Source organism: Lithobates pipiens, unplaced genomic scaffold, assembly GCF_037356315.1.
Source record: "Lithobates pipiens isolate NorthernLeopardFrog02 unplaced genomic scaffold, aLitPip1_a1.2 Scaffold_16, whole genome shotgun sequence".
Classification (NCBI taxonomy): Eukaryota; Metazoa; Chordata; class Amphibia; order Anura; family Ranidae; genus Lithobates; species Lithobates pipiens.
Window position 1 is genome coordinate 394,749,328 of NW_027507748.1, and position 27,412 is coordinate 394,776,739.

Below are 27,412 nucleotides of genomic sequence, written 5' to 3' on the forward strand. Positions count from 1 at the left end.
TAGATGTGGGGCTGAAAGGAGAGTTCAGAGTCCAGGATAACACCTAGCACCCTGGCATGCGGAGCTGGGTGGAAGAGGAAAGTGGGAGAGGAAATATGATGTGCTCGGTTTTGGGCAAGTGGAGTTTAAGGAAGTGGTGTGACATCCAGACAGATATGTCTGTTGGCAAGTTAGTACAGGCATACCCCACTTTTAAGTACACAATGGGGTTTATTTACTAAAGTTGGAAAGTACAAAATCAGGCTCACTTCTACATAGAGACCAATGAGCTTCTAACCTCAGCTTGTTCAATTAAGCTTTGGTAATAAAACCTGGAAGCTTATTGGTTTCTATGCAGAAGTAACCCTGATTTTGCACTTTCCAAATTTACTAAATAAAGCCCAGTGTGTACTTAAGAGTGGGGTATGCCTGTAATGTGTGAGGAGACTGATGGAGTGAGCCAAGGGGTGGAGAGAAAAATATTTGGGTGTGGACCCCAACGGAGAAAGAAAGAGTAGTGGAGGAAGTAGAATTGCAAGTGACACTGAAGGTGCTGTGAGATAGGTAGGATGAGAGCCAGTGAAGATGACAGTCGTGGAGACCAAAGGAGTAAGTTTTCTTTGAGGAGGGGGTGGTCGAATGTATCAAAGGCAGCCGAAAAGTCCAGAATTAGAAGTACAAAATAGTGTCCATTGGTTTTTATCCATAACTAGCTATCCATAACTAGCCCTAATTAACTAATTTATTTGCCTGCTCCCCTCAGCTATTTAGTCAGATTTATTGTTTTATATATTTGCACTTTTTTGTTTTCATTTATTTTATTTGTTTTGTTTTTGTAGAAACTTTAACTTTTTTATTTGTTTTTGTTTTTTTGTACCAAAAACATACTTTTTATATCATGATAAATAAGGCGAAAAAATAAATTATAGCTGTAGAAATGCTGTTTCTTTTAAAATGGTCACAGACCAATTGTCTACTTACAAGTCTACCTTGTACCGCATGTTGCCTTAAAATCTATAGAAAATGTGATAAAACAATATCGCTAAAACAAAGCCTTGTTTATCCAAAAAATAAAGTTTCTGCCTTTGTATTGTAAGAACAAAGTTATTATGAAATTATAGCCTAATAGCTGAAATGAGAAAAAGTTAAACATTTGTATAACAGATTTCATGTAAGTTGTCAAAAAACAATAATATAAAGTTAGTACATCTGTCTGTTATACATGTATAAGCATGTTATAAGCAGAGCACAAAGAAGCTTGCAAATGTTTCTAACTGTTGTCTACAGCATCACAGAAAGAAGAAAGACAGTACTGTGTGTGGCTTACTTCTGAACATGGCACATCTATTCCTAAAGACTTTCTAGCACATCTTAAAAAGGTGAGTAACGGAAGATGTTCTGTGCAATTTCATTGCAGTCAAAACCCAGACCTGTTCTTCTACAAACAATGTAGCAGCAGCAACTTAAATTATACATTTAATTATTTCTATCATAAAAGTTAATGAAAATACAGTGCATGATTTAGTGGATAAGGACACATTTAGGCAATTGTGTTATGTTACAAGATATTGCAGGAGGGAGAAACTTTTAATGATAAGTACACTTATTCTTTAATCTAGCTTGCAGTGTAATGGCCTCACTGGGCTATAATCTGGAAAGAACAGGTAAATCCTGTAGGCTGAAATGAGAATAAAGGCTGCAAAAAAACAACACCAGTAAAAGCTTTATAAATAGTTTACAAATCAGAGTAAAAGCCCTAAAAGCTGGTGGAATTTACATTTTGCAAGTTATAAGTAGTTTGTAACTTTAAAAATATATTACTTTTTGCTCAATAGGTAAGCCGGCTCTCCTTTCTGCTTAGTACAGCAATTGTTATTTTGTTAGTATACTGTAAGTCTGATTATATAATATAATATATAATATAATATAATATATTGGCTAATCAATCATATGTGAACAGCCCTTACTCCACTTATTTCATCAGCCCTCACTAAAAATGCACTTTAGTTTTGATTCATTCCTGGTGTAGTGTGATATTGAGAGGGCGCAATCTTTAAAATGTTTTAAAATTCTATAATGTAATAGATTTTTTTTGTTTAATCTCTTGTTTAGCAAAGGTGTTAACTGCATTGCTTGGCCTACAACAGGGGCATCCAAAGGTGTCTAACCACTTTTTACAGTAGGTCAAAATGCACTTAGGTTGAATGGACAAAAGGAATCTCTCCTCTCCACTCCACTCACCACCAAGGACACAAAAAGGACTCTAAGTGCATTTTTACCTACTTTAAAAGTGGTCAGACACTTTTGGTGGGTTGCCATCTACCTCACGAACAAACGTGGTGAAGCTTTTATTTAAACGAACATCAAACTAGAAGATTTAATTTATTTATGGTGTTGGGATTGTCACTTTGGACTATATTATTTGCTTTTGTAATCACTTATACCTTTTCACTGTTATTTTGTATGTTTTTATCGCCAAAACCTTTACATTTGATTTAAATTAGGTGCCATTTTCAACCCACTTATTATAACCTAATTGTAAACCTTCTTAAAAATTTTGATTTTTTGGGGGGGAATATTTTGTAAAAATGCATCTATACTTGGTAAACAAACACATGCAACCAAAGAAGATCTTGACACACTTTTTTTTTTTTTTTACTGGGCTTTTATAAATTCTATCTTCCCAAAGAAAAAAAAAAACTATATATATATATATATGTATATATATATATATGTATATGTATATATATATATATATATATATATATATATATATATATATATATATGTATATATATATATATATATATATATATATACACATACATACATTATCAGGGATTGTGAACTTATTATCTACCTGACCTTTTCTGCTCATCAGCTATCCTTATTGTTTTTTGTTTTTTTTCTATGTGACCCATAACAATTCCTCTACTTCCAATGTGACGCAGGAAGGTTGGATACCCCTGGCCTACATGTACAGATAGCAAGGAAGGGAGGAGAAGTTCTATGTATAAAATGTTTAGAAACAGAAAGCACACTATAATTTTCATTTAATAGGGCAGATTTTGTTATTAAACTAGTAATGCGTTACATATTTTGAAAAGTTCATAAAGAGTTTTTTTTTATGGAATAAAACTGGTAAATTTGAGCCCAAAGGCTGAATATATTTGAAAAATACAATATTGTTCTTAAATTGGAATATCCATTGGGTATATTTTCTATGTATATAGGTGTGAGTTCAAGTTTAATCACTTTATATTAATGTTTTATTCAGCTTCTATTTCTTTAAAAAAAAATAGTGTGTTATTTATGAGACCTTACCTTGTCCGCAGTATTTGTTATTAAGTTAGCACTAAACTGTACAATTATCCACACATTTTATCTAGGGAATCTCTGGAAATGAAATGATATTGCTGAAGGATTCAGACAATCTCCTTAATTGCGGTTAAAGCCTACTCAAGCTATTATTCTTAATGCTTCATTCAACATGTAATTGGGGTCTAATGCACACTCTATAATCTTTTAATAACAACAACATTGAGCTTCATATATATAAATGCTATGCTCATGAGTTTATACAGGTTATTTATCATGTATGCTTTGTGTTAATCTGTGAAATAACTTGCAGTTAATTAAACATGAATCACTACTAGTGGGTGAAGTTTAATTGCTGTTTATTACATTTTAATGATGTCTTTCAAGAGGAGTTTTCAAATATCAATTAGGGTTAGTGATGCAATAATCCCTGAAAATTAATACATAGAAGAAAAACAATATCCTACACTTTTAACACCCTATGGAGGGTGTTTGATGCTGTAAACTAAAGAAGACTGTATCATGAATATAGAGCATATATAAAGGTGGCATCGGTGGCAATAGGTGGCTACACATACTTGCAGCAGCCCCTTAGGCCTTGCTGTTACAGCCGGACCAGATACTGGACCAGCATTTCTGGGGAGTGTCAGAGCTTGTCACTACTACCTGTTTCTCACACAATCCAATTGATCTATAACTACCAGGGCTGCCTCACTGACCAATAGAAATGTACAAAAGGTAGGAACTGTAGTAGCTTACCCAGCTGAAACACTGAGGGATTCTACCCTAAGAGATTTGAAGGCTGCTGGCCACTATGTGTAGCCACCTCTAGATGCAAGTTTTTTCCATGGCAGTCTTGATTCTAATATATCCTGTCTGGGAGATCAGTTAATATGAGAGCAAAAGAGAAGTAAGACCAAAACATTTTTGCCAATCAGTGATGCACTGAACTTTAGTGTGCCATGCTATATAAGCCTAGAACAGAAGAGCAAGGTTGGTGACCTAACTTTTTGTACTCCAGTTACATAATACAATTGGGTAATGAGCTTTTGCTCTCACTTGCTGCCAGCATATTCACTGTCAGTGCAAATGCATGCCACTAACATAATGAACTCTCAGTCTTGCCTCTCCCGCTTCCTGCCTGAGTGTTTCTGTATGGGAATTTAGAGGAGACTGATACTAAGTCAATTTCAATTAGATTTTTGTGTAAAGTACAGACTTCAAAGACACAAAATATAAGGAAAATGTGATTCAAACTAAAGAAAATCAATTCCCTCATTGATTTAATTGAAAAAAAAATTCTAAGACATACTTACAGTGGATCACTCAAAAGTCTGATCACAAGTCAAATTTTGGGGAGCAACAATACCCACATATTTACAGTGGAGTGAAACATTGTCAGTTAAATTTGGGAGTTGTGGCAAAGCAAATTTAAAGAAGAACTCTCATCTACAATACAGTGTTTTTTTCAAGGATTTGTTGGAAAACCTGTATTTTTCTAGGTCTAAAAAAAAGAGGGAGATTCTAATTAAGATACCTGCTTGTAGAGTGCCTTACAAAGAGTTTTTTTTTATTTGAATATAAATTCACATCATCATTTTAAATCTTAAATAGGCTAGATTTTAAATTTAAAGGCTGAAGGCTTTTTTTTATTTTCAAGCAGTTTATTCATTAAGTTAAAAAACCTTCTGTGTGCATCTTTCCCCACAGTCATACTACATATGTATGAGAGCAGCAGCTCTCCTGGGTCTCTGCTTTCTCATTGGCTGAGACACAGCCATTTGGCACCTTCTGCTTCCAATCAGTGGCAATGAGGTGGGGGGTGGGGTAGAGCCATGGACACACACACAGGCTGCTCAGGAGCGAGCACCAATGAATGCCCCATAGCAAATTGCTTGCTATAGGGGCACTTGGCAAGGAGGAAGGGCCAGCTGCACAGGTAGGGGAGGGGATCAAAGACGCACAGAATTGGCCCTGCTCTGTACAAAATCATTACACAGAGCAGGACATGTTTATTACAAAAAAAGGATGAGCCTTTACTATCACATTAGGGACTTTTAATAGTATCTTCCAATGACTTTGAACAATCTCAGCAAATCATGTTTATGTTATTTTATAAAATTATTTATGGGACAGAGTATTTTGCCTTACTGAACTGGTATAGCATCCCTTATAATTTAAAGAGATTTCTGGGTAACTAAATGTTAATGATCTTTAAATACTGATTGACTATTTGTATGACACATTTATCTTTAAGTGAATCATCTTGCAAGGATGAATATTTAGATACAGAAAAGTCTTTATCTTCACCAGTCTGTTAAACGATTCTTGTTAGGAATATCTACACATTTATGTGCACAATTATTAATCAAAACATATTTATACTATATGCAATAATTACCTACAATAATGAACTAGAATTAAATATCATAACTGTTATACTACATAGTTGTTGGTGAACTTACTTGGTAAATTTTCCTAAATTATAGGTATCCTGGCATTTCCTCCTAATGATGAATAAAGACAGAAAGAAATCATCATTAAATGGTTGGATATATATTGACCATCTGCCACAACTGTTGCTTTCAGGTAAACCTTTATAACTTAACTTAAGGCAATCTATCTTCTTTATGTAATAAAAAGGTAAAGCAATCAGCGCAAAAGGATGATGAATAATTAAAAGTAGTAAACATAATGAATAAATATGTACGCTGACCTGCCAACCACTGTAAGTGATTTTACAACACCTCAATAGAAATATGTACGGTATATATAAATCATCAGAAAAATAAAAATATTAAAATAAATAATGAATTCATAATCATTTATATAATGCCGAAAAACAGTCCTCTTTAAATAAATTCCTCCGTGAATTGCTTCAATGTATCTAAAAACAGTCAATAAGTGAAAAATTAAATAGTCCTGTGTAAATAAATTCCTCCGTACGTTCAATATACTGTTTCAATGTATCCAGTGACTGAACTTTTAAAACAGTGTGTAAATCCTCCACCAAGCAAAGTGCTTGCTCACCTCTGTGTAGATAAACAGTAAACTTGTATCTCCTCACAACCTAGTCTGTCAGCTCCACTTCTCGTTTCCTCTTTAGTAGGATAAGGAATCAATATTAAAAGCAGGCTGTTATCTCCTCTCTACCCAGGCAAATGGCTCCAATCTTTCTCTCGTCTTTGATATATGATCCCGTGCTCACAGCTCTCCTCGAATTATATACATAATGAAGTAGGAAGGACAAATATAGTGTACGTTGTATGGAAATGTTTATTGACAAAGCCTGCTTTAAAATTCACTTACAAGAATTCAATGAAAAAAATTGCATGTAATAGCAGACCCGGCTCACCACCTCGCCAGGTGTAAGGAAACCAGTAGAAACCGCCTTGCACGCGCTACTGGGTGACTACAGATGCCCGTTCTCTTATGCGCGTGTGCAGCATCTAGTGTGCACATGCAGGAGTGCGCCTCTAGTGCCAATTGGTGCCAGATGGCCTACTTAAAGGGGATTCCAACCACTAATCTGTGCTGTGTTAACGATCTCGTCTTCCTCTCTGACTTGCCTGTGCCTGATGTTCTGGTACCCTCTTGCCCGCCTGTTAACGAACCCAGCTGTCCCTGTGACCTTGCTCCTGTGCCCTGCTCGGCTCAGCACTTCTGTCTGAGTGTCTGCCACTACAGTCCAGCGGCCAGCTGCGACTTCCTGCTCTGAAACGACAGTCTTGCAACTGGTTGTGAAATGAATATGTGAAAAATACTGCGCTGTGAATAGAAAATGTGCACTATCTAGCTGCCAACACTACTGAAGACTACACAGTATAATACAAAAGTTGAAACAAAAAAGTGTGGCGCTTAGATACAACAAACCACGTGAATACCTAACATACCAGTGGAACAATGATACAAGCAAAAAAATACATACACTTCATGAATATGAAAAATATGTGTGAATACCATTATATACCAGAAAATCTCATTCCCAAGTGGTAAAATACATAAACTTCATGCACAATAAAATTTGTTAATTTTACAAGTCCATCAAGTGAACATCTAACATAGTCCTTGAAATGTGCAATGTGAATCACAATTCCAGACGTGAAGTGACGTAAAGGAAGGTGAAATTCAGCCTCTGATATGTGGACCCCCTTACAGACATGGCAACTTTCTGATTACGCCATTTACGATTGAATTGAATGTGAGTGTAATTTTATTATTTTTTAATAAATTGGATTTTAAAACTGTATCACGCTATGTTAGTCTCTTACTTTCATGGTTCATGACACCTGAGCTCCCTATCTCCGTCGGATGAGTACTACGTCTGGAATTGTGATTCACATTTCAACTGGTTGTGACTTCCTACTCTGCAACTACAGTCCTGTGACCAGCTGCGACTTCCTGCTACAAGTTTCCGGGTCTTCATTTGCAGGCACTCGTGTGTCTCCTGTCTCTCGGCTCCTTCTGCTTCACTCTTAGCGGGACCTGGGCTGGAGATACAAGAGAGGCCGACCTCCTCATTTCAGTTTCCCTTCAGGTACATGACAGTACCAGTCAGACAGTGATGGAGTCTGAAAGGGAGGTCTCTCTGCTGCCAACCCTCTTTTGAACTGTTACCACACTCTCCCATGTAGTGGAAGGGTTGCATATGGACTTTGCCCGCATCCATAACTAGCTACAGCATGCATCCAGCCTGACCTCCACCTCCGAGCATTCAATAACCAAGGACTCTTCTGCTCAAACCATGTCCTTTGTCCAAGCTGAACTATCTTACTTTCCTGAACCCAGGGTACCGTTGCCTGAACGTTTTCTGGGGACCGCAGTAAATTCAGGTTTTTTCAGAATGCATGTGAACTTTATTTTGCCTTTATCTCTGTTGCTGGAAGAACCCCAGGCCTGGGCATTTCAGATTTGGGAACAACACGAACCAACCCTGGCTTCGGTCAGTTCCTTCTTCATCGCTATGGCCCAATTATATGCTGATCCCTTTTATCACCAGACCTCGCTGAGTCATTTACAACAGGGTTCCAGGTCTATAGAGGACTATGTCTCGGACATCCGTTTGTGGAGTACTGATACAGAGTGGAACAGTTCTGCATTACATTTCCAATTTCATCTTGGTCTGTCAGAAGCCATCAAGGATGAACTTTCCAGAGTGGAAATACCCACCTCATTAAATGACTTAATCCACCTTTGTATACAAATTGACTGTCACCTGCGTGAAAGACAGTTGGAAAGAGCCAGAAATCTTCACCCAATGCCTTCCTGTTCGGTGAACCCATCACCTGCTTCCTTCTCGACTATGCCTAAAAATGTTTTTGACGTCAATAAGGTTCCACATGCCAGCTTTCCTAGGCCTCCTCTGTCCCAGCAACATCAGTCTTGATGCCACTGTATATACTGTGGTGATGAGGGGCACTTTCTACAGACCTGTTCCCAAAGACATTGTAGGAGACCCTTCCTTCCATCTGCTACAATTGGGGCACTAAGTTCCAGCCAACACACCACACCCTGCTGCTGGTCTCTCTTTAGTTAAATGAGAAGACTCTGGCTGTTTCAGCCATTGTGGACTCTGGGGCCTGTAGCTGTTTTGTGGACTCTGCCTTTGCAACCATGCATGGACTACCCCTGTGTGCCAAGAGAAACAGCTTCACAGTCCACCTGGCAGATGTTTCAGGTATTAAATCGGGACCTGTCACGTTAGAGACTGAACCCATCCTATGCCTCACTGCTTCTGGGCAGTGAGCTTCTTCATTTAGATGTCATTGCATCCCCTCTATTCCCTGTCATCCTTGGGCAGCCCTGGTTGAAAGCATAACCCCCTCATTAATTGGGCCACAGGGGAATTCTAATTACTGCAGAGAGTTCTGTCTTCTGTCTTTCCCCATTTCCAAAGAACCGCTGCTCTACATCAATATGGACCCTGAAACCGTTAAACTTGTGCCTTCAGTTTATCATCACTTACTGGACGTTTTCAATAAAAAGAATGCTGACAATCTTCCCCCTCACAGATGATTGTCCTATCAAACTCTTACCTAGTACAGAAATTCCTTTTGGCAAGATCTACCCACTCTCAGAACTAGAACTGGAGGAGTTGCGGAAGTACATTGATGAAAATCTCGATAAGGGGTTTATCCGGCCATCTTCATCCCCTGCCGGAGCAAGAATATTCTTTGTGGAAAAGAAAGATCACTACCTCCGGCCCTGTATTGACTACCGGGACTTAAATAAAGTAACCATTAAGAAGCGGTACCCCTTACCTCTTATTCCTGAACTATTCCAGAGGCTTCGGGAAGCTTGTGTGTTTTCCAAACTAGACTTAAGAGGAGCATGTAACCTGATCAGAATAAGAGAAGGTGATGAATGAAAGACGGCCTTTAGGTCTAGTTTTTGGCACTTTGAGTACCTGGTGATGCCCTTCGGACTCTGTAATGCACCAGCCACCTTCCAGCATTTTGTAAACAATGTTTTCCGGGACTTTCTCGATTTGTTTATTATTGTTTATCTTAACATTCTAATCTTTTACACCTCTTTAAAGTCTCATTGAGTTCATCTGAAGAAGGTGTTAAGCAGACTATGGGAACATAATCTCTATACCAAGGCATAGAAGTATGAGTTTGAGAAGTGTACCATCCAGTTCCTGGGGCTCATTATCTCCGTAGACGGAATTGCCATGGACCCACAGAAGGTATCTGCATTGCTCGATTGGCCTCCCCTACTGATAAGAAATCTGTGCAGCGGTTTGTGGGGTTCGCTAATTTCTATAGGAAATTTATTAAAGACTTTTCCAGTATAATAGCCCCTATAACCCAATTAACCAAGCTACGCATGACCTTCTCATGGACCTTAGAAGCTCAGACTGCATTTAAGAAACTGAAGGGCCTATTCACATCTGCACCCATCCCAGCAACACCCAGATCCTGCTTTTCCCTACGTCCTTGAGGTTGATGTCTCTAAAATAGCTGTGGGAGCCATATTGTCCCAACAACAAGGGACAAAATCCCCACTTCACCCTGTTGCCTTCTTCTCCAAGAAACTAAGTGCTCCAGGAAAGGAACTATGATGTCGGGAATTACTCACAATTAAGTCAGCCCTTGAAGAATGGCGTTACCTGCTAGAGGGAGCCACACACCCTATTATTGTATTTACAGATCACAAGAACCTAGAATACTTGAGAACGGCAAAAAGATTAAGATGCCTCCAGGTCAGATGGGCTCTCTTCTTTGCAAGATTCTGCTTTCACATTACTTACCGGCCCGGATCCAAGAATGGGAAGCCTGATAGCCTTTCATGCATGTTTCAAGATACTGAAATATTTCCCGAACCTGATACCATTTTACCTGGTAAAAATTCCCTTTTGCTGCAAACTGATATCATTTCCCAAATCAAAACAGCAATCCTGACTCATCCTCCCTCCCAAGAACTTCACCTCCAACTTGAGGAGGGTTTCTACTTCCAGGGTGAGCAGATCTTTGTTCCAGAACAGTTACAGATGGCAGTTCTTACATGTTCCATGATCATCCTCTGGCAGTGCATTTCAGGGTACACAAAACTTCAAAGCTAGTCCTTTGCTCTTTCTGGTGGCCAGACTTAATACAGTATTGCAGAGACTATGTGAGATCTTGCATATCATGTTCACAGAACAAGATGGATAGAACCAAGAATTGGGGTCTGCTGCCTCTTCCTGTAGCGAATAAATTATGCAGCATGAACTCTATGAACTTTATCATCGAGTAACCCCCATCCGAGGAATTTACCACCATCTTTGTCATAATAGATCACTTATTCAAAATGGCCCACTTTGTGCCCCTAAAAAGGACCCCTTCTGCTGCAGAAACTGCCTCATCTTTTGTCAAGGAGGTAGAGCATCTACATGAAATTCCTGTCAAAATCACATCAGATCATGGAGTACAGTTTACTTCCAGATTTTGGAAATCTTATTGTGAAATGTTGGGCATTAAACTCTGCCTAACATCTGCCTATCACCCCTAGATGAACAGCCAAACAGAGAATGAAACAGACCCTGGATCAATATCGCTGATGCTTTTCTTCTTTCGGGTGACTGGGCATCTTTCTTGCTGTTGGCAGAGTTTGCTTACAATACCTCAATACACTCCTCTATCAAGCAAACCCCCTTTTTTGACAATTATGGGTTTCACCCATCCTTCTTGCCTGATGTTCCTCAAGAGCCCCCGGTACCAGCAGTACAGGATTGTCTAGAGTTCTGGAGAGCTAACAACCAGTTTCTGCAAGAAGCCATCTCCTAGTCCCAGGTAGATGACAAGAGGTTCTATGACAGAAGAAGGAAACGTAATCTGGATCTGAAACCTGGAGATAAGGTGTGTCTATCCACCTTCAAAAAATTTAGGACCAAGAAACTTCGAGTTGAGTCTGCCAGAGAATCTAAAGCCGCGTACACACGGGCGGACTGTCTGGCCAACTTAGTCCGTCGAAACACATTTCAGAGGACAGTCCGCTCGTGTGTGGGCTTCAGCTGACTTTTTCAGCGTGCAGTCTGGCGGACTAAGTATTTCGGAATTTCCGTAATATTGTCCGTCCAACTTTGGTTTCAGCGGACAGTCCGCTCGTGAGTAGGCTAGTTCGACGGAATAAGTATGGCGCATGCTCAGAAAGGATTTACACGGCGAAAGGTTGCATTGCTGTGTATTGGACGTCCTATTTCTAGTCCTGTCGTACGTGCTGTACACGTCATCGCGCAAGCTTTCGACGGACTGTTTGTTCATCGTGTGTGGTCAAGTCCGTTCATTCGAAAGTAGGACGGACTGTCCGTCGGATTGTCTGACGGACTAAGTTGGCCATACAGTCCGCCCGTGTGTACGCGGCTTAAGAATTCATCCGGTGGTTCACCCGTCCCTCTTGAAACGGTCTTTGGCTAATCCCTTTCCTGACCGAGAACCTGAGACTCCTGCTCCACTGCTTGTTGAAGGGAATGAGGAAATTGACGTGGAAGCTGTCCTAGATTGCAGCAAGAGAAGGGGCCAAACTCAGTTCCTCGTTAAGTGGAAGGGCTATGGCCCTGAAAATCATGGGAACATTGCTCTTACTCCATGATTGGCCCAAGCCTATCTTCCTCTCCATCCTGAAAATAATTCCTTAGTGGGCACCCGGAGGCTTCCCTTAAGGGGGGGCAATGAAAAGAAACCAGTAGAAATCGCGTGGCGACTTCAGATGCCTGTGCTTGCTTATGAGCATGCGCTGCATCCAGCATGCACACGCAGTAGCATGCCCCTAGCGCCAATTGGTGCCAGATGGCCTTCTTAATGGGGGTCCCAACCACTGATCTGTGCTGACTGGTCTTCAGCTGTGCTCCTGTTACCCTGAAACCTGTGTTTGTCCAGTCTGATTCCTGTTGCTGACCTCGGCTCCTGTTGACCCTGCTTTAGATTCTGCTTATCTGATCTCTGGTTTCTGATCCCGGCTTCCCATCTGACTCATCTCTGCCAGATGCTCCAGTACTCTGCTGCCTGTCTGTTAATGATTCCAGCTTCCTATCTGACTTGCCTCTGCCTGATGTTCCAGTACCCTGCTGCCTGCCTGTTAATGAATCTGGCTACCCCTGTGACCTTGCTCCTGTGCCCTGCTTGGCTTAGCACTTCTATCCGAGTGTCTGCCACTACAGTCCTGCGGCCAGCTGCGACTTCCTGCTCTGCAACTATAGTCTTGCAAGCAGCTGTGACTTCCTGCTCTGCAACTACTGTCCTGCAACCAGCTGCGACTTCCTGCTACAAGTTTCCGGGTCTTCATCTGCAGGCACTCATGTGCCTCATGTCCCTCGGCTCCTTTTGTTTCACTCTCAGCGGGACCTGGGCTAGAGATACAAGAGAGGCCGACCTCGTCATTTTAGTTTCCCCTTTAGGTACATGACAGTACCAGTCAGCCAGTGATGGAGTCTGAGTTACCACACCTTGTCATTTCAGTCTCTTTTCAGGTACGTGACACCAGGGGAGACTCCAGTAAACGTTACAGAACTCTACCTCTCTCCTACACGCATATCGCCAAGTGATAGCCTTCCTCAGTAGATGGGCAGGAATTTATTTACAGAGGACTGTTTACTTAGTTTTTGGGTATTATATTATTTAAAATATAAAATTTGCTGTGCTACACTGATTTAGTTATTTAAAATTAAATATATACTGGTGCTATGTTTTTTTTAAACCTATTGTTGTTTTATATATTTGGAAAATTCAGTTTAAGCCCCAGTAGAAGCACTAGATTGCTTTTCAGATGTTAATTTTACCTTTATGCAGAAAAAAAACAGCCAAGCTACTGTATACAAAATTTCAGTCTGAGATAGTTTCAAGTGAAAAAAGGGTTCTGGTGTTCTTTGTCTTTAGACATAAAAAAAAAGAAAAAAAAAACATGTGCCAAGGATGTACCTTCTATACAAAGTTTATTTGTGAAATTTTTTTTTTCTAAATGGTAAATAAATAATAACAGACAAATCAAATGATTACAGTCATGATTATGATTATATACACTTTATATTGTATATACAGTGGGTATAGAAAACCATCTTTAAAATAATCACAATTTGTTGCTTTGCAGCTTGAACTGAAGACAGACAGTTTTTGTTTTATCCATCTGTATTTACTCAGTGCAACTTATAACATTCAAGTGAAAGCTATAACACCAACATGTCAGAAAAAAATAACAGAATCACTGAGTTGGAAAAAAGATCACCCCCTTCCTAAAAATTAGGTGTAGATAATCACCTTCTCAAAAGCACATGATGCCATTTGACTTTCAGTTGTGATCAGCTGTGGTCATTTGATTAGCTCAGCTTGAAAAGAGCTTTCCTGGAGCATTTCAGTCCTGGTAGTGCAACTGAAACAAACAAATAACTATGGGTGGCAAGGCACTGTCACGGGATCTCTGGGAAAAGGTTGTGGACAGGCACAAGTCAGGAGATGGATAAACATAAATCTCGACGGTTTTATAAATGCCTAGAAGCACAGTGAAGTCCATTATTAAGAAGTGGAAGATATTTGGTACAACATAGACCCCCCCCCCCCCCCAGATCAGGTTGTCACTCCAAACTGGATAAAAGTTCCAGGAGGAAACTTGTCAGAGAGGCTACCAAGAGACCTATAGCAACTTTGTAGCAGGAATTTATGACAAAGAGTGGTCATTGTGTGCATGTGACAACAATATCACAAATTCTCCACAAATGTGGCTTTTATGAGGGGGTTGCAAGAAAAAAGGCGCTCCTCAAGAAAGGCCACATGCAGTCATGACTGAGCATTGCCAAAACGCAGATTCTGAGGCCACATGGAAAAAGGCATTAGGGTCAGATCAGGCTAAATTTGAATGATTTGGCACCTGAACACCGAACGATATGTCTGGCGGAAACCCATCCAAATAACACCCTTCCTATAGTAAAGTATGGAGGTGGTAATATTCTGTTATGGGGTATTTCTCTGCAGCAGGGACTGGAGCACTTGTTAGGATAGAAGGAAAAATGTATGCAGCAAAATATTGTCAAATTCTTGAGGAAAATCTGCTTTCCTCTGCCAGAAAGTTATCAATGGGAAGAAGAGTTACCCTCCAACATGACAATGACTCAAAGCACACAGCAAAAATGAGAAAGCAGTGGTTGAAGGAGAAAAAGGTGAATGTCCTTGCATAGCTTACTCAGAGCCCAGACCTAAACCCAATTGAAAATCTGTGGAATGACTTGAAGACTGTGGTCCATAAACAGTCACCATCAAATTTGACAGAGTAGTTCTGTAAAGAAGAGCAGGCAAATATTGACAGTAATGTATTTCACTTTAATATTCAGGACAAAATGAACAATACATTTTTTATATCAAAATTGTATCAGTTATCAAATTCATAAAAATTAACCAATTGCATAAACTAAACCAAAATGAGGATTAAAAACGAAAGTGGCCATCTGTTTTGTTTTTCTACTAAAACATCATAGGACAAGCTTTGATTGATGGGTTCACATATATTTTTACTACATTGCCCCACTTGATAGCCATCTATGTTACCAGAACATATTTATCCCAATTGTGTTCCATTTTAGCTAGATTTAATACCCTTCATGTATTTTTATTGCTTCTAAATAAAATGCCAACCTTTCTAGCATTTGCAGTGTCTTAATTTAGAAAGACAAATAATGCTTTTAGGCTTTCATATATTCAAATTGCTATGTTATGTTCCTCAAAAATGACATTGTTTATATTGTTATGTAAATTGTTAAATTAGCCATCACATCAGCAATGGATCAGATAAATGAAGAGACTTGTTCAAGGGTGAAGAAGATGCCAACTACCATTCAAAGACTCTACTTTGGAATTTGTGTGTTGTACGGTGTTCTCCAAACACAGTGGATATTTCCCAAAACTGGGTTGAATCATCTAATGGATATAAGCCCTGTACAGTTAAACCAGGTACACTAGCTATGAATATGTAACATGCATATTTAAATTGCAGAATTGTTACATGTACTGTCTGTCATACATACACTCAATGGTCTATCTTTATTATGTCTTTAACCACTTAAGCCCCGGACCATTTTCCAGCTAAAGAACCCAGCCCCTTTTTGCGATTCGGCACTGCGCCGTTTTAACTGACAATTGCACGGTCGTGCGACGTGGCTCCCAAACAAAATTGGCGTCCCTTTTTTCACACAAATAGAGCTTTCTTTTGGTGGTATTTGATCACCTCTGCGGTTTTTATTTTTTGCACTATAAACAAAAATAGAGGGACAATTTTTGCTATAATAAATATCCCCAAAAAATATATAAAAAACGTTTTTTCCCCCTAATTTTCGGCCGATACGTATTCTTCTACATATTTTTTGTTAAAAAAATCGCAAAAGTGTGTATTGATTGTTTTGTGCAAAAGTTATAGTGTCTACAAAATAGGGAATAGTTTTATGACATTTTTATTAATATTTTTTTTTTTTTACTAGTAATGGAGGCGATCAGCAATTTCTGTGACTGCAACATTATGGCGGACACGTCGGACAATTTTGACACTTTTTTTTGGACCATTGGCATTAATACAGCGATCAGTGCGATTAAAAATGCACCGATTACTGTAAAAATGCCACTGGCAGTGAAGGGGTTAACCACTAGAGGGCAGTGTAAGAGTTAAGTATGAGTGTGTGTGTGTTTTTACTGTTGGGGGGCGTGGCTTGGCATGTGACATCACTGATCGTCTTTCCCTATAACAGGGAACAGACGATCAGTGACAGCCACACTAGGAAGCACGAGGAGAGGTTTGTTTACACTTGCCTCTCCTCGTTCTTCAGCTCTGTGACCTGATCGCGGGACACCGGTGGTGATCGGGTCCACGGGTCCCGCGGCCACGGTCACGGAGCTCAGGACCGACGTACATTGCCAGGGGTTCCCCAGTGACGTATGGGTGACCCCGCCCCCTCTGATGTAACGCAGGTTTCCGTTACATCACCCACACATCACTGGGGAACCCCTGGCTCCCTTCACCAGCGTCAGAGGGGGCGGGGTCAGGTGACGGGTGGCCCCACCCTCCTAATATAAGAAACGTCAGCGCTGGGCTCTCTGCAGTGTCTCCGGAGTGGAGACAGAAGAAGGATGTATGGACAGCGCTGGACTGAGAGATCCCCGTCGCTGGATATGATCATCCATCGCTGGACCCCGAAGATCCGTCGCTGGATAGCAAGAGTGGATTAGCACCGCTGGAATCTTTTTTTTTTATTTTTTTCATTTTTAATAAAGGAATTTTTCAAAAGTGTGTTTGTCTTATTTAACCATTTTGACACTTTCTTTGTGAAATGGTAGGGGTACTTTTGTACCCCCTTACCATTTCAAACAGGGGGGGCAGGATCTGGGGGTCCCCTTGTTAAAGGGGGCTTCAGATTCTGATAAGCCCCCCGCCCGCAGACCCTCACAACCACCGGCCAGGGTTGTGAGGATGAGGCCCTTGTCCTCATCAACATGGGGACAAGGTGCTTTGAGGGGTCACAGACCCCCAAAGCATCCTCCCAATGTTGAGGGTATGTGGCCTGGTACGGTTCAGGAGGGAGGGGGGGCCGCTCTCTCGTCCCCCCTCTTTTCCTGCGGCCTGCCAGGTTGCGTGCTCGGATAAAGGGTCTGATATGGATTTTTAGGGGGACCCCCACGTCAATTTTTTTTTTAATTTGATGCGGGGTTCCCCTTAATATCCATATCAGACCTGAAGGGCCTGGTAATTGAATTTAGGGGAACCCCCACGCTTTTTTTTTTTTTTTTTAATCAATGAATGAATGAATTGTCGGCTAATACAGAGAACACTCATTGAGTGTTCTCTGTATTACGGAGACCCGACAATTTAGCCGCAAGTGATTTTAAAAGACTTTTTTTCCTGCACAAATGACACTTTGTGCAGGGACAGTTCTAAGCACCAGAAACATGCGCCCCTTCACAGGCATACTATAGATACCCCCCAGCTACGAAATTTAAAGGAATATTACACTTTTATTGTTTCACTTTAATCATTATTAAAATCACTGCTCCTGAAAAAACGTCAGTTTTTAAAACTTTTTTTGCATTGATCCATGTCCCCTGGGGCAGGACCCTGGTCCCCAAACACTTTTTAGGACAGTAACCTGCATATTACCCTTTAAAATGAGCACTTTAGATTTCTCCCATAGACTTGTATAGGGTGTTCCGGCTTTTCGAATTTGCTGCGAACAGCCCAAATTGTTCACTGTTCGCTGAACAGGCAATGTTCGAGTCGAACATGAGTTCGACTCGAACTCGAAGCTCATCCCTAATGTTATGTATACAATCTGCCATCAGCAAGCAATAGAGCACTTCAGGGAGATGCTGGACAGAGCCAAAAGCAGCTCTGTCCCATCTTCTGTACTTAGTGGAAGTGATGTGATTCCAAGTACACACAATACAAAAGCCATGAAACCATGTCCACAGACTGAAAGCCTGAGGACGCTTGTGCTTATTGCTGGAACCTGTCTATTACTGAAAGGCCAGCAGTTCTAGCTAGTTTGAATGACAATTACTCAGTCATGCAACACTGTACCCATATAAAACGTGCGTCCTTTTTTCCACACAAATAGAGCTTTCTTTTAGTGATATTTAATCTCTAGTGGGTTTTTTATTTTTTGTGCTATAAATAGAATAAAACGTAAATTTTGTGAAAAAAAATTCCTTTTTCTTTGTTTCTGTCATACATTTTTGCTAATTAGTAATTTTTCTTCATAAATTTTGGCCAAAATTTATACTGCTACATATCTTTGGTAAAAATAACCCACATTACTGTATATTATTTGGTCTTTGTGAAAGTTATAGAGTCTACAAACTATGGTGCCAATCACTGAAAATTGATCACATCTGATCAGGCCTTCAGTACATCAGGTGAGTCTCATTTCTTGAGACACTAACAAGTCAGGAAAGTAAAAATACCCCCCAAATGACCCCTTTTTAGAAAATAGACATTCCAAGGTATTAAGTAAGTAGCATGGTGAGTTTTTTTAAGTTGTCATTTTTTCCCACAATTCTTTGCAAAATGAAGATTTTTTTATTATTATTATTTTTTTTACAAAATTGGCATATTATCAGGTTATTTCTCACACACAGCATATGCATACAACAAATTACACCCCAAAATACATTCTGCTACTCTTCCCGAGTATGGCAATACCACATGTGTGAGAATTTTACACAGCCTGGCCACATACAGAACACCAACATTGAAGTAGTACCTTCAGACGTTCTACAAGCAAAAATTACGCATCTCATTTCTCAACCACCTATTACACTTTTGAAGACCCTGGAGTACCAGGACAATGGAATTTCCCATAAAATGACTCCATTTTGGAAAGCAAACACCCCAACGTACAATCTGTGAGGCATAATGAGTCTTTTGAACGGTTCATTTTTTCCAGAAGTTTTTGGAATATGTGGAAAAAAAATGAAAATGCATTTTTTTTTTACACAAAGTTGTCAATTTATAAGTTATTTCTAACACATAGCATGTATATAGCAAAAATTACACCCCAAAACACATTCTGCTACTCCTCCCAAGTATGGCAATACCACATGTGTAGGACTTTTACACAGCCTGGTCACAGAGAGGCCGAACATTGAAAAAGTACCTTCAGACGTTCTAGGAGCATAAATGACACATCTCATTTAATTCCTACCTATCACACTTTTGAAGGTCCTGGAGCACCAGGACAGTGCAATTACCCACAAAATTACCCCATTTTGGAAAGCAAACATCCCAATGTATATTCTATGAGGCATGGGCTGCAAATAGGTACTTGGGTACTCTAATGGGCTGCACATAGGTACTCTGGTACTCTGATGGGCTGGTGACAGGTACTTGAGTACTCTGATGGCCTGGTGACAGGTACTCGGGTACTCTGATGGCATGGTGACAGGTACTCAGTACTCTGATGGCCTGGTGACAGGTTCTCTGGTGGCCTGGTATTTGGGTACTCTGAAGGGCGGTGATATGTACTCAGGTACTCATATGGACTGTGACAGGTACACGGGTACTCGGATGAACTGTGACAGGTACTCAGGTACTCAGATGAACTGTGACAGGTACTCAGGTACTCAGATGAACTGTGACAGGTACTCAGGTACTCAGATGAACTGTGACAGGTACTTGTATGAACTGTAACAGGTACTCGGGTACTCAGATGGACTGGGACAGGTACTCAGGTACTCAGATGAACTGTGACAGGTACTCGGGTACTCAGATGGACTGGGACAGGTACTCGGGTACTCAGATGGGCTGTGCCAGGTACTTGGGTACTCTGATGGGCTGTGACAGGAACTCGGGTACTCTGATGGGCCGTGACAGGTACTTGGGTATCCTGATGGGCCGTGACAGGTACTTGAGTACTCTGATGGGCCGTGACAAGTAATCGGGTACTCGGATGAACCGTGACAGGTACTCGGGTACTCTGATGGGCCGTGACAGGTACTCGGGTACTCTGATGGGCCGTGACAGATACTCGGGTACTCTGATGGACTGTAACAGGTACTTGGATACTCTGAAGGGTGGTGATATGTACTCAGGTACTCAGATGAACTGTGACAGGTACTCGTATGAACTGTAACAGGTACTCCGGTACTCAGATGGACTAGGACAGGTACTCAGGTAATCAGATGAACTGTGACAGGTACTGGGGTACTCAGATGGAATATGATAGGTACTGGGGTATTTAGATAAACTGGGACAGGTACTCGGGTACTCAGATGGGCCGTGACAGGTACTCGGGTATTCTGATGGGCCGTGACAGGTACTTGGGCACTCGGATGAACCGTGACAGGTACTCGGATACTCTGATGGGCCGTGACAGGTACTCGGGTACTCTGAAGGACGGTGATATGTACTCAGGTACTCGGATGAACTGTGACAGGTACTCAGGTACTCAGATGAACTGTGACAGGTACTCAGGTACTCAGATGAATTGTGAAAGGTACTCGTATGAACTGTAACAGGTACTCGGGTACTCAGATGGACTGGGACAGGTACTCAGGTACTCAGATGAACTGTGACAGGTTCTGGGGTACTCAGATGGACTGGGACAGGTACTCAGGTACTCTGATGGGCTGTGACAGGTACTCGGGTACTCTGATGGGCCGTGACAGGTACTCGAGTACTCTGATGGCCCTGACAGGTACTTGGGTACTCGGATGAACCGTGACAGGTACTCGGGTACTCTGATGGGCCGTGACAGGTACTCGGGTACTCTGATGGCCTGTGACCGGTACTTGGGTACTCTGATGGCCCGTGACAGGTACTCGGGTAATCTCATGGACTGTGACAGGTACTCGGGTACTCTGATGGACTGTGACAGGTACTCGGGTACTCTGATGGCCTTTGATAGGTACTCAGGTACTCTGATGGACCGTGACAGGTACTCAGGTACTCAGATGAACTGTGACAGGTACTCGAGTACTCAGATGGACTGGGACAGGTACTCGGGTACTCAGATGGGCTGTGCCAGGTACTCGGGTACTCTGATGGGCCGTGACAGGAAATCGGGTACTCTGAAGGACGGTGATATGTACTCAGGTACTCGGATGAACTGTGACAGGTACTCAGGTACTCAGATGAACTGTGACAGGTACTCAGGTACTCAGATGAATTGTGAAAGGTACTCGTATGAACTGTAACAGGTACTCGGGTACTCAGATGGACTGGGACAGGTACTCAGGTACTCAGATGAACTGTGACAGGTTCTGGGGTACTCAGATGGACTGGGACAGGTACTCAGGTACTCTGATGGGCTGTGACAGGTACTCGGGTACTCTGATGGGCCGTGACAGGTACTCGAGTACTCTGATGGGCCCTGACAGGTACTTGGGTACTCGGATGAACCGTGACAGGTACTCGGGTACTCTGATGGGCCGTGACAGGTACTCGGGTACTCTGATGGCCTGTGACCGGTACTTGGGTACTCTGATGGCCCGTGACAGGTACTCGGGTAATCTCATGGACTGTGACAGGTACTCGGGTACTCTGATGGACTGTGACAGGTACTCGGGTACTCTGATGGCCTTTGATAGGTACTCAGGTACTCTGATGGACCGTGACAGGTACTCAGGTACTCAGATGAACTGTGACAGGTACTCGGGTACTCAGATGGACTGGGACAGGTACTCGGGTACTCAGATGGGCTGTGCCAGGTACTCGGGTACTCTGATGGGCCGTGACAGGAAATCGGGTACTCTGAAGGACGGTGATATGTACTCAGGTACTCGGATGAACTGTGACAGGTACTCAGGTACTCAGATGAACTGTGACAGGTACTCAGGTACTCAGATGAATTGTGAAAGGTACTCGTATGAACTGTAACAGGTACTCGGGTACTCAGATGGACTGGGACAGGTACTCCGGTACTCAGATGAACTGTGACAGGTTCTGGGGTACTCAGATGGACTGGGACAGGTACTCAGGTACTCTGATGGGCTGTGACAGGTACTCGGGTACTCTGATGGGCCGTGACAGGTACTTGAGTACTCTGATGGGCCCTGACAGGTACTTGGGTACTCGGATGAACCGTGACAGGTACTCGGGTACTCTGATGGGCCGTGACAGGTACTCGGGTACTCTGATGGCCTGTGACCGGTACTTGGGTACTCTGATGGCCCGTGACAGGTACTCGGGTAATCTCATGGACTGTGACAGGTACTCGGGTACTCTGATGGACTGTGACAGGTACTCGGGTACTCTGATGGCCTTTGATAGGTACTCAGGTACTCTGATGGACCGTGACAGGTACTCAGGTACTCAGATGAACTGTGACAGGTACTCGGGTACTCAGATGGACTGGGACAGGTACTCGGGTACTCAGATGGGCTGTGCCAGGTACTCGGGTACTCTGATGGGCCGTGACAGGAAATCGGGTACTCGGACGAACCGTGACAGGTATTCGGGTACTTTGATGAACCGTGACAGGTACTCGGGTACTCTGATGGGCCATGACAGATACTCGGGTACTCTGCTGGACTGTAACAGGGACTCGGGTACTCTGATGGTCCGTGACAGGTATTCGGGTAATATGATGGCCCGTGACAGGTACTCGGGTACTCTGATGGGCCGTGACAGGTACTCGGGTACTCTGATGGCCCGTGGCAGGTACTCGGGTACTCTGATGGCCCATGACCGGCACTCGGGTACTCTGATGGGCCGTGACAGGTACTCGGGTAATCTCATGGACTGTGACAGGTACTCGGGTACTCTGATGGGCTTTGACAGGTACTCAGGTACTCTGATGGGCCATGACAGGTACTCGGGTACTCTGATGGACCGTGACAGGTACTCAGGTACTCAGATGAACTGTGACAGGTACTCGGGTACTCAGATGGACTGGGACAGGTACTCTGGGACCCAGATGGGCTGTGCCAGGTACTCGGGTACTCTGATGGGCCGTGACAGGTAATCGGGTACTCGGATTTACCGTGACAGGTACTCGGGTACTCTGATGGGCCGTGACAGGTACTCGGGTACTCTGATGGGCCGTGACAGGTACTCGGGTACTCTGATGGGCCGTGACAGATACTTGGGCACTCTGATGGACTGTAACATGTACTTGGGTACTCTGAAGGGTGGTGATATGTACTCAGGTACTCGGATGAACTGTGACAGGTACTCAGGTACTCGGATGAACTGTGACAGGTACTCAGGTACTCAGATGAACTGTGACAGGTACTCAGGTACTCAGATGAACTGTGACAGGTACTCGGGTACTCAGATGGACTGGGACAGGTACTCGGGTACTCAGATGGGCTGTGCCAGGTACTCGGGTACTCTGATGAGCCGTGACAGGTAATCAGGTACTCGGATGAACCGTGACAGGTACTCGGGTACTCGGATGAGCCGTGACAGATACTCGGGTACTCTGATGGACTGTAACAGGTACTCGGGTACTCTGATGGGCCATGACAGGTACTCGGGTACTCTGATGGACCGTGACAGGTACTCGGGTACTCTGATGGCCCGTGACCGGTACTCAGGTACTCTGATGGCCCGTGACCGGTACTCGGGTACTCTGATGGCCCGTGACCGGGACTCGGGTACTCTGATGGCCCGTGACTGGTACTCGGGTACTCTGATGGGCCGTGACAGGTACTCGGGTAATCTCATGGACTGTGACAGGTACTCGGGTACTCTGATGGATTGTGACAGGTACATGGGTACTCTGATGGCCTTTGATACGTACTCAGGTACTCTGATGGGCTGTGACAGGTACTCGGGTACTCAAATGAACTGTGACAGGTACTCGGGTACTCAGATGGACTGGGACAGGTACTCGGGTACTCAGATGGGCTGTGCCAGGTACTCGGGTACTCTGATGGGCCGTGACAGGTAATCGGGTACTCAGATGAACCGTGACAGGTACTCGGGTACTCTGATGGGCCGTGACAGATACTTGGGTACTCTGATGGACTGTAACAGGTACTCGGGTACTCTGATGGCCCGTGACAGGTAATCGGGTACTCTGATGGCCCGTGACAGGTACTCGGGTAATCTCATGGACTGTGACAGGTACTCAGGTACTCTGATGGACTGTGACAGGTACACGGGTACTCTGATGGGCTTTGACAGGTACTCAGGTACTCTGATGGGCTGTGACAGGTACTCAGGTACTCTGATGGGCCGTGACAGGTACTCAGGTACTCTGATGGGCCATGACAGGTACCCGGGTACTCTGATGGATCGTGACAGGTACTCAGGTACTCAGATGAACTGTGACAGGTACTCGGGTACTCAGATTGACTGGGACAGGTACTCAGGTACTCTGATGGCCCGTGACCAGTACTCGGGTACTCTGATGGGCCGTGACAGGTACTCGGGTAATCTCATGGACTGTGACAGGTACTCGGGTACTCTGATGGACTGTGACAGGTACACGGGTACTCTGATGGCCTTTGATATGTGCTCAGGTACTCTGATGGGCCGTGACTGGTACTCGGGTACTCAGATGAACTGTGACAGGTGCTCGGGTACTCAGATGGACTGGGACAGGTACTCGGGTACTCAGATGGGCTGTGCCATGTACTCGGGTACTCTGATGGGCCGTGACAGGGAATCGGGTACTCGGATGAACCGTGACAGGTACTCGGGTACTCTGATGGGCCGTGACGGGTACTCAGGTACTCTGATTGACTGTAACAGGTACTCGGGTACTCTGATGGGCTGTGACAGGTACGCAGGTACTCTGATGGGCCGTGACAGGTACTCGGGTACTCTGATGGCCCGTGACCGGTACTCGGGTACTCTAATGGCCCGTGACCGGTACTCGGGTACTCTGATGGCCCATGACCGGGACTCGGGTACTCTGATGGCCCGTGACAGGTACTCGGGTACTCTGATGGGCCGTGACAGGTACTCGGGTAATCTCATGGACTGCGACAGGTACTCGGGTACTCTGATGGATTGTGACAGGTACATGGGTACTCTGATGGCCTTTGATACATACTCAGGTACTTTGATGGGCCGTGACAGGTACTCGGGTACTCAGATGAACTGTGACAGGTACTCGGGTACTCTGATGGGCCGTGATAGGGTAATCGGGTATTCGGATGAACCGTGACAGGTACTCGGGTACTCTGATGGGCCGTGACATGTACTCGGGTACTCTGATAGACTGTAACAGGTACTCGGGTACTCTGATGGCCCATGACAGGTAATCGGGTACTCTGATGGCCCGTGACAGGTACTCGGATAATCTCATGGACTGTGACAGGTACTCAGGTACTCTGATGGACTGTGACAGGTACACGGGTACTCAGATGGACTGGGACAGGTACTCGGGTACTCTGATGGACTGGGACAGGTACTCGGGTACTCTGATGGCCCGTGACCGGTACTCGGGTACTCTGATGGGCCGTGACAGGTACTCGGGTACTCTGATGGCCCGTGACCGGTACTCGGGTACTCTGATGGGCCGTGACAGGTACTCGGGTACTCTGATGGACTGTAACAGGTACTCGGGTACTCTGATGGGCCGTGACAGGTACTCGGGTACTCTGATGGGCTGTGACAGGTACTCGGGTACTCTGATGGGCCATGGCAGGTATTTGGGTACTCTGATGGCCCGTGGCAGGTACTCGGGTACTCTGATGGCCCGTGACCGGCATTCGGGTACTCTGATGGGCCGTGACAGGTACTCGGGTACTCTGATGGCCCGTGACCGGCATTCGGGTACTCTGATGGGCCGTGACAGGTACTCGGGTAATCTCATGGACTGTGACAGGTACTCGGGTACTCTGATGGACTGTGACAGGTACACGGGTACTCTGATGGGCTTTGACAGGTACTCAGGTACTCTGATGGGCCATGACAGGTACTCGGGTACTCTGATGGACCGTGACAGGTACTCAGGTACTCAGATGAACTGTGACAGGTACTTGGGTAACCAGATGGGCTGTGCCAGGTACACGGGTACTCTGATGGGCCATGACAGGTACTCGGGTACTCTGATGGGCCATGACAGGTACTCGGGTACTCTGATGGGCCGTGACAGGTACTCGGGTACTCTGATGGGCCGTGACAGATACTCGGGCACTCTGATGGACTGTAACATGTACTTGGGTACTCTGAGGGGCGGTGATATGTACTCAGGTACTCGGATGAACTGTGACAGGTACTCAGGTACTCAGATGAACTGTGACAGGTACTCAGGTACTCAGATGAACTGTGACAGATACTCAGGTACTCAGATGAACTGTGACAGGTACTCAGTTACTCAGATGAACTGTGACAGGTACTCGTATGAACTGTAACAGGTACTCGGGTACTCAGATGGACTGGGACAGGTACTCAGGTAATCAGATGAACTGTGACAGGTACTGGGGTACTCAGATGGACTGGGACAGGTACTCGGATACCCAGATGAGCTGTGACAGGTACTCGGGTACTCTGATGGTCCGTGACAGGTACTCGGGTACTCGGATGAACTGTGACAGGTACTCGGGTACTCTGATGGGCCGTGACAGATACTCGGGTACTCTGAAGGACGGTGATATGTACTCAGGTACTCGGATGAACTGTGACAGGTACTCAGGTACTCAGATGAACTGTGACAGGTACTCGTATGAACTGTAACAGGTACTTGGGTACTCAGATGGACTGGGACAGGTACCCGGGTACTCAGATGGGCTGTGACAGGTACTCGGGTACTCTGATGGGCTTTGACAGGTACTCGGGTACTCTGATGGGCCGTGACAGGTACTCGGGTACTCGGATGAACCGTGATGGGTACTCTGATGGGCCGTGACAGGTACTTGGGTACTCTGATGGGCCGTGACAGATACTCGGGTACTCTGATGGACTGTAACAGGTACTCGGGTACTCTGATGGGCCATGACAGGTACTCGGGTACTCTAATGGACTGTGACAGGTACTCAGGTACTCTCATGGGCCGTAACAGGTACTCGGGTACTCTGATGGACTGTGACAGGTACACGGGTAGTCTGATGGGCTTTGACAGGTACTCGGGTACTCTGATAAACCGTGACAGGTACTCAGGTACTCTGATGGGCCGTGACAGGTACTCAGGTACTCTGATGGACCGTGACAGGTACTCAGGTACTCTGATGGGCCGTGACAGGTACTTGGGTACTCTGATGGGCCGTGACAGGTA

General features: G+C 43.9%; 1 protein-coding gene across 1 annotated transcript in view; it reads left to right on the forward strand.

Moving 5' to 3' along the window:
- Positions 1–27,412, forward strand: part of LOC143983065 (uncharacterized) — a 695,051-nt gene that overhangs the window by 556,465 nt on the left and 111,174 nt on the right. The window contains exons 87-89 of the mRNA XM_077482312.1: positions 1,267–1,358; positions 5,787–5,886; positions 15,529–15,713. Coding sequence (XP_077338438.1) covers positions 1,267–1,358; positions 5,787–5,886; positions 15,529–15,713 — 377 coding nt within the window. The remainder of the gene's footprint in view (positions 1–1,266; positions 1,359–5,786; positions 5,887–15,528; positions 15,714–27,412) is intronic.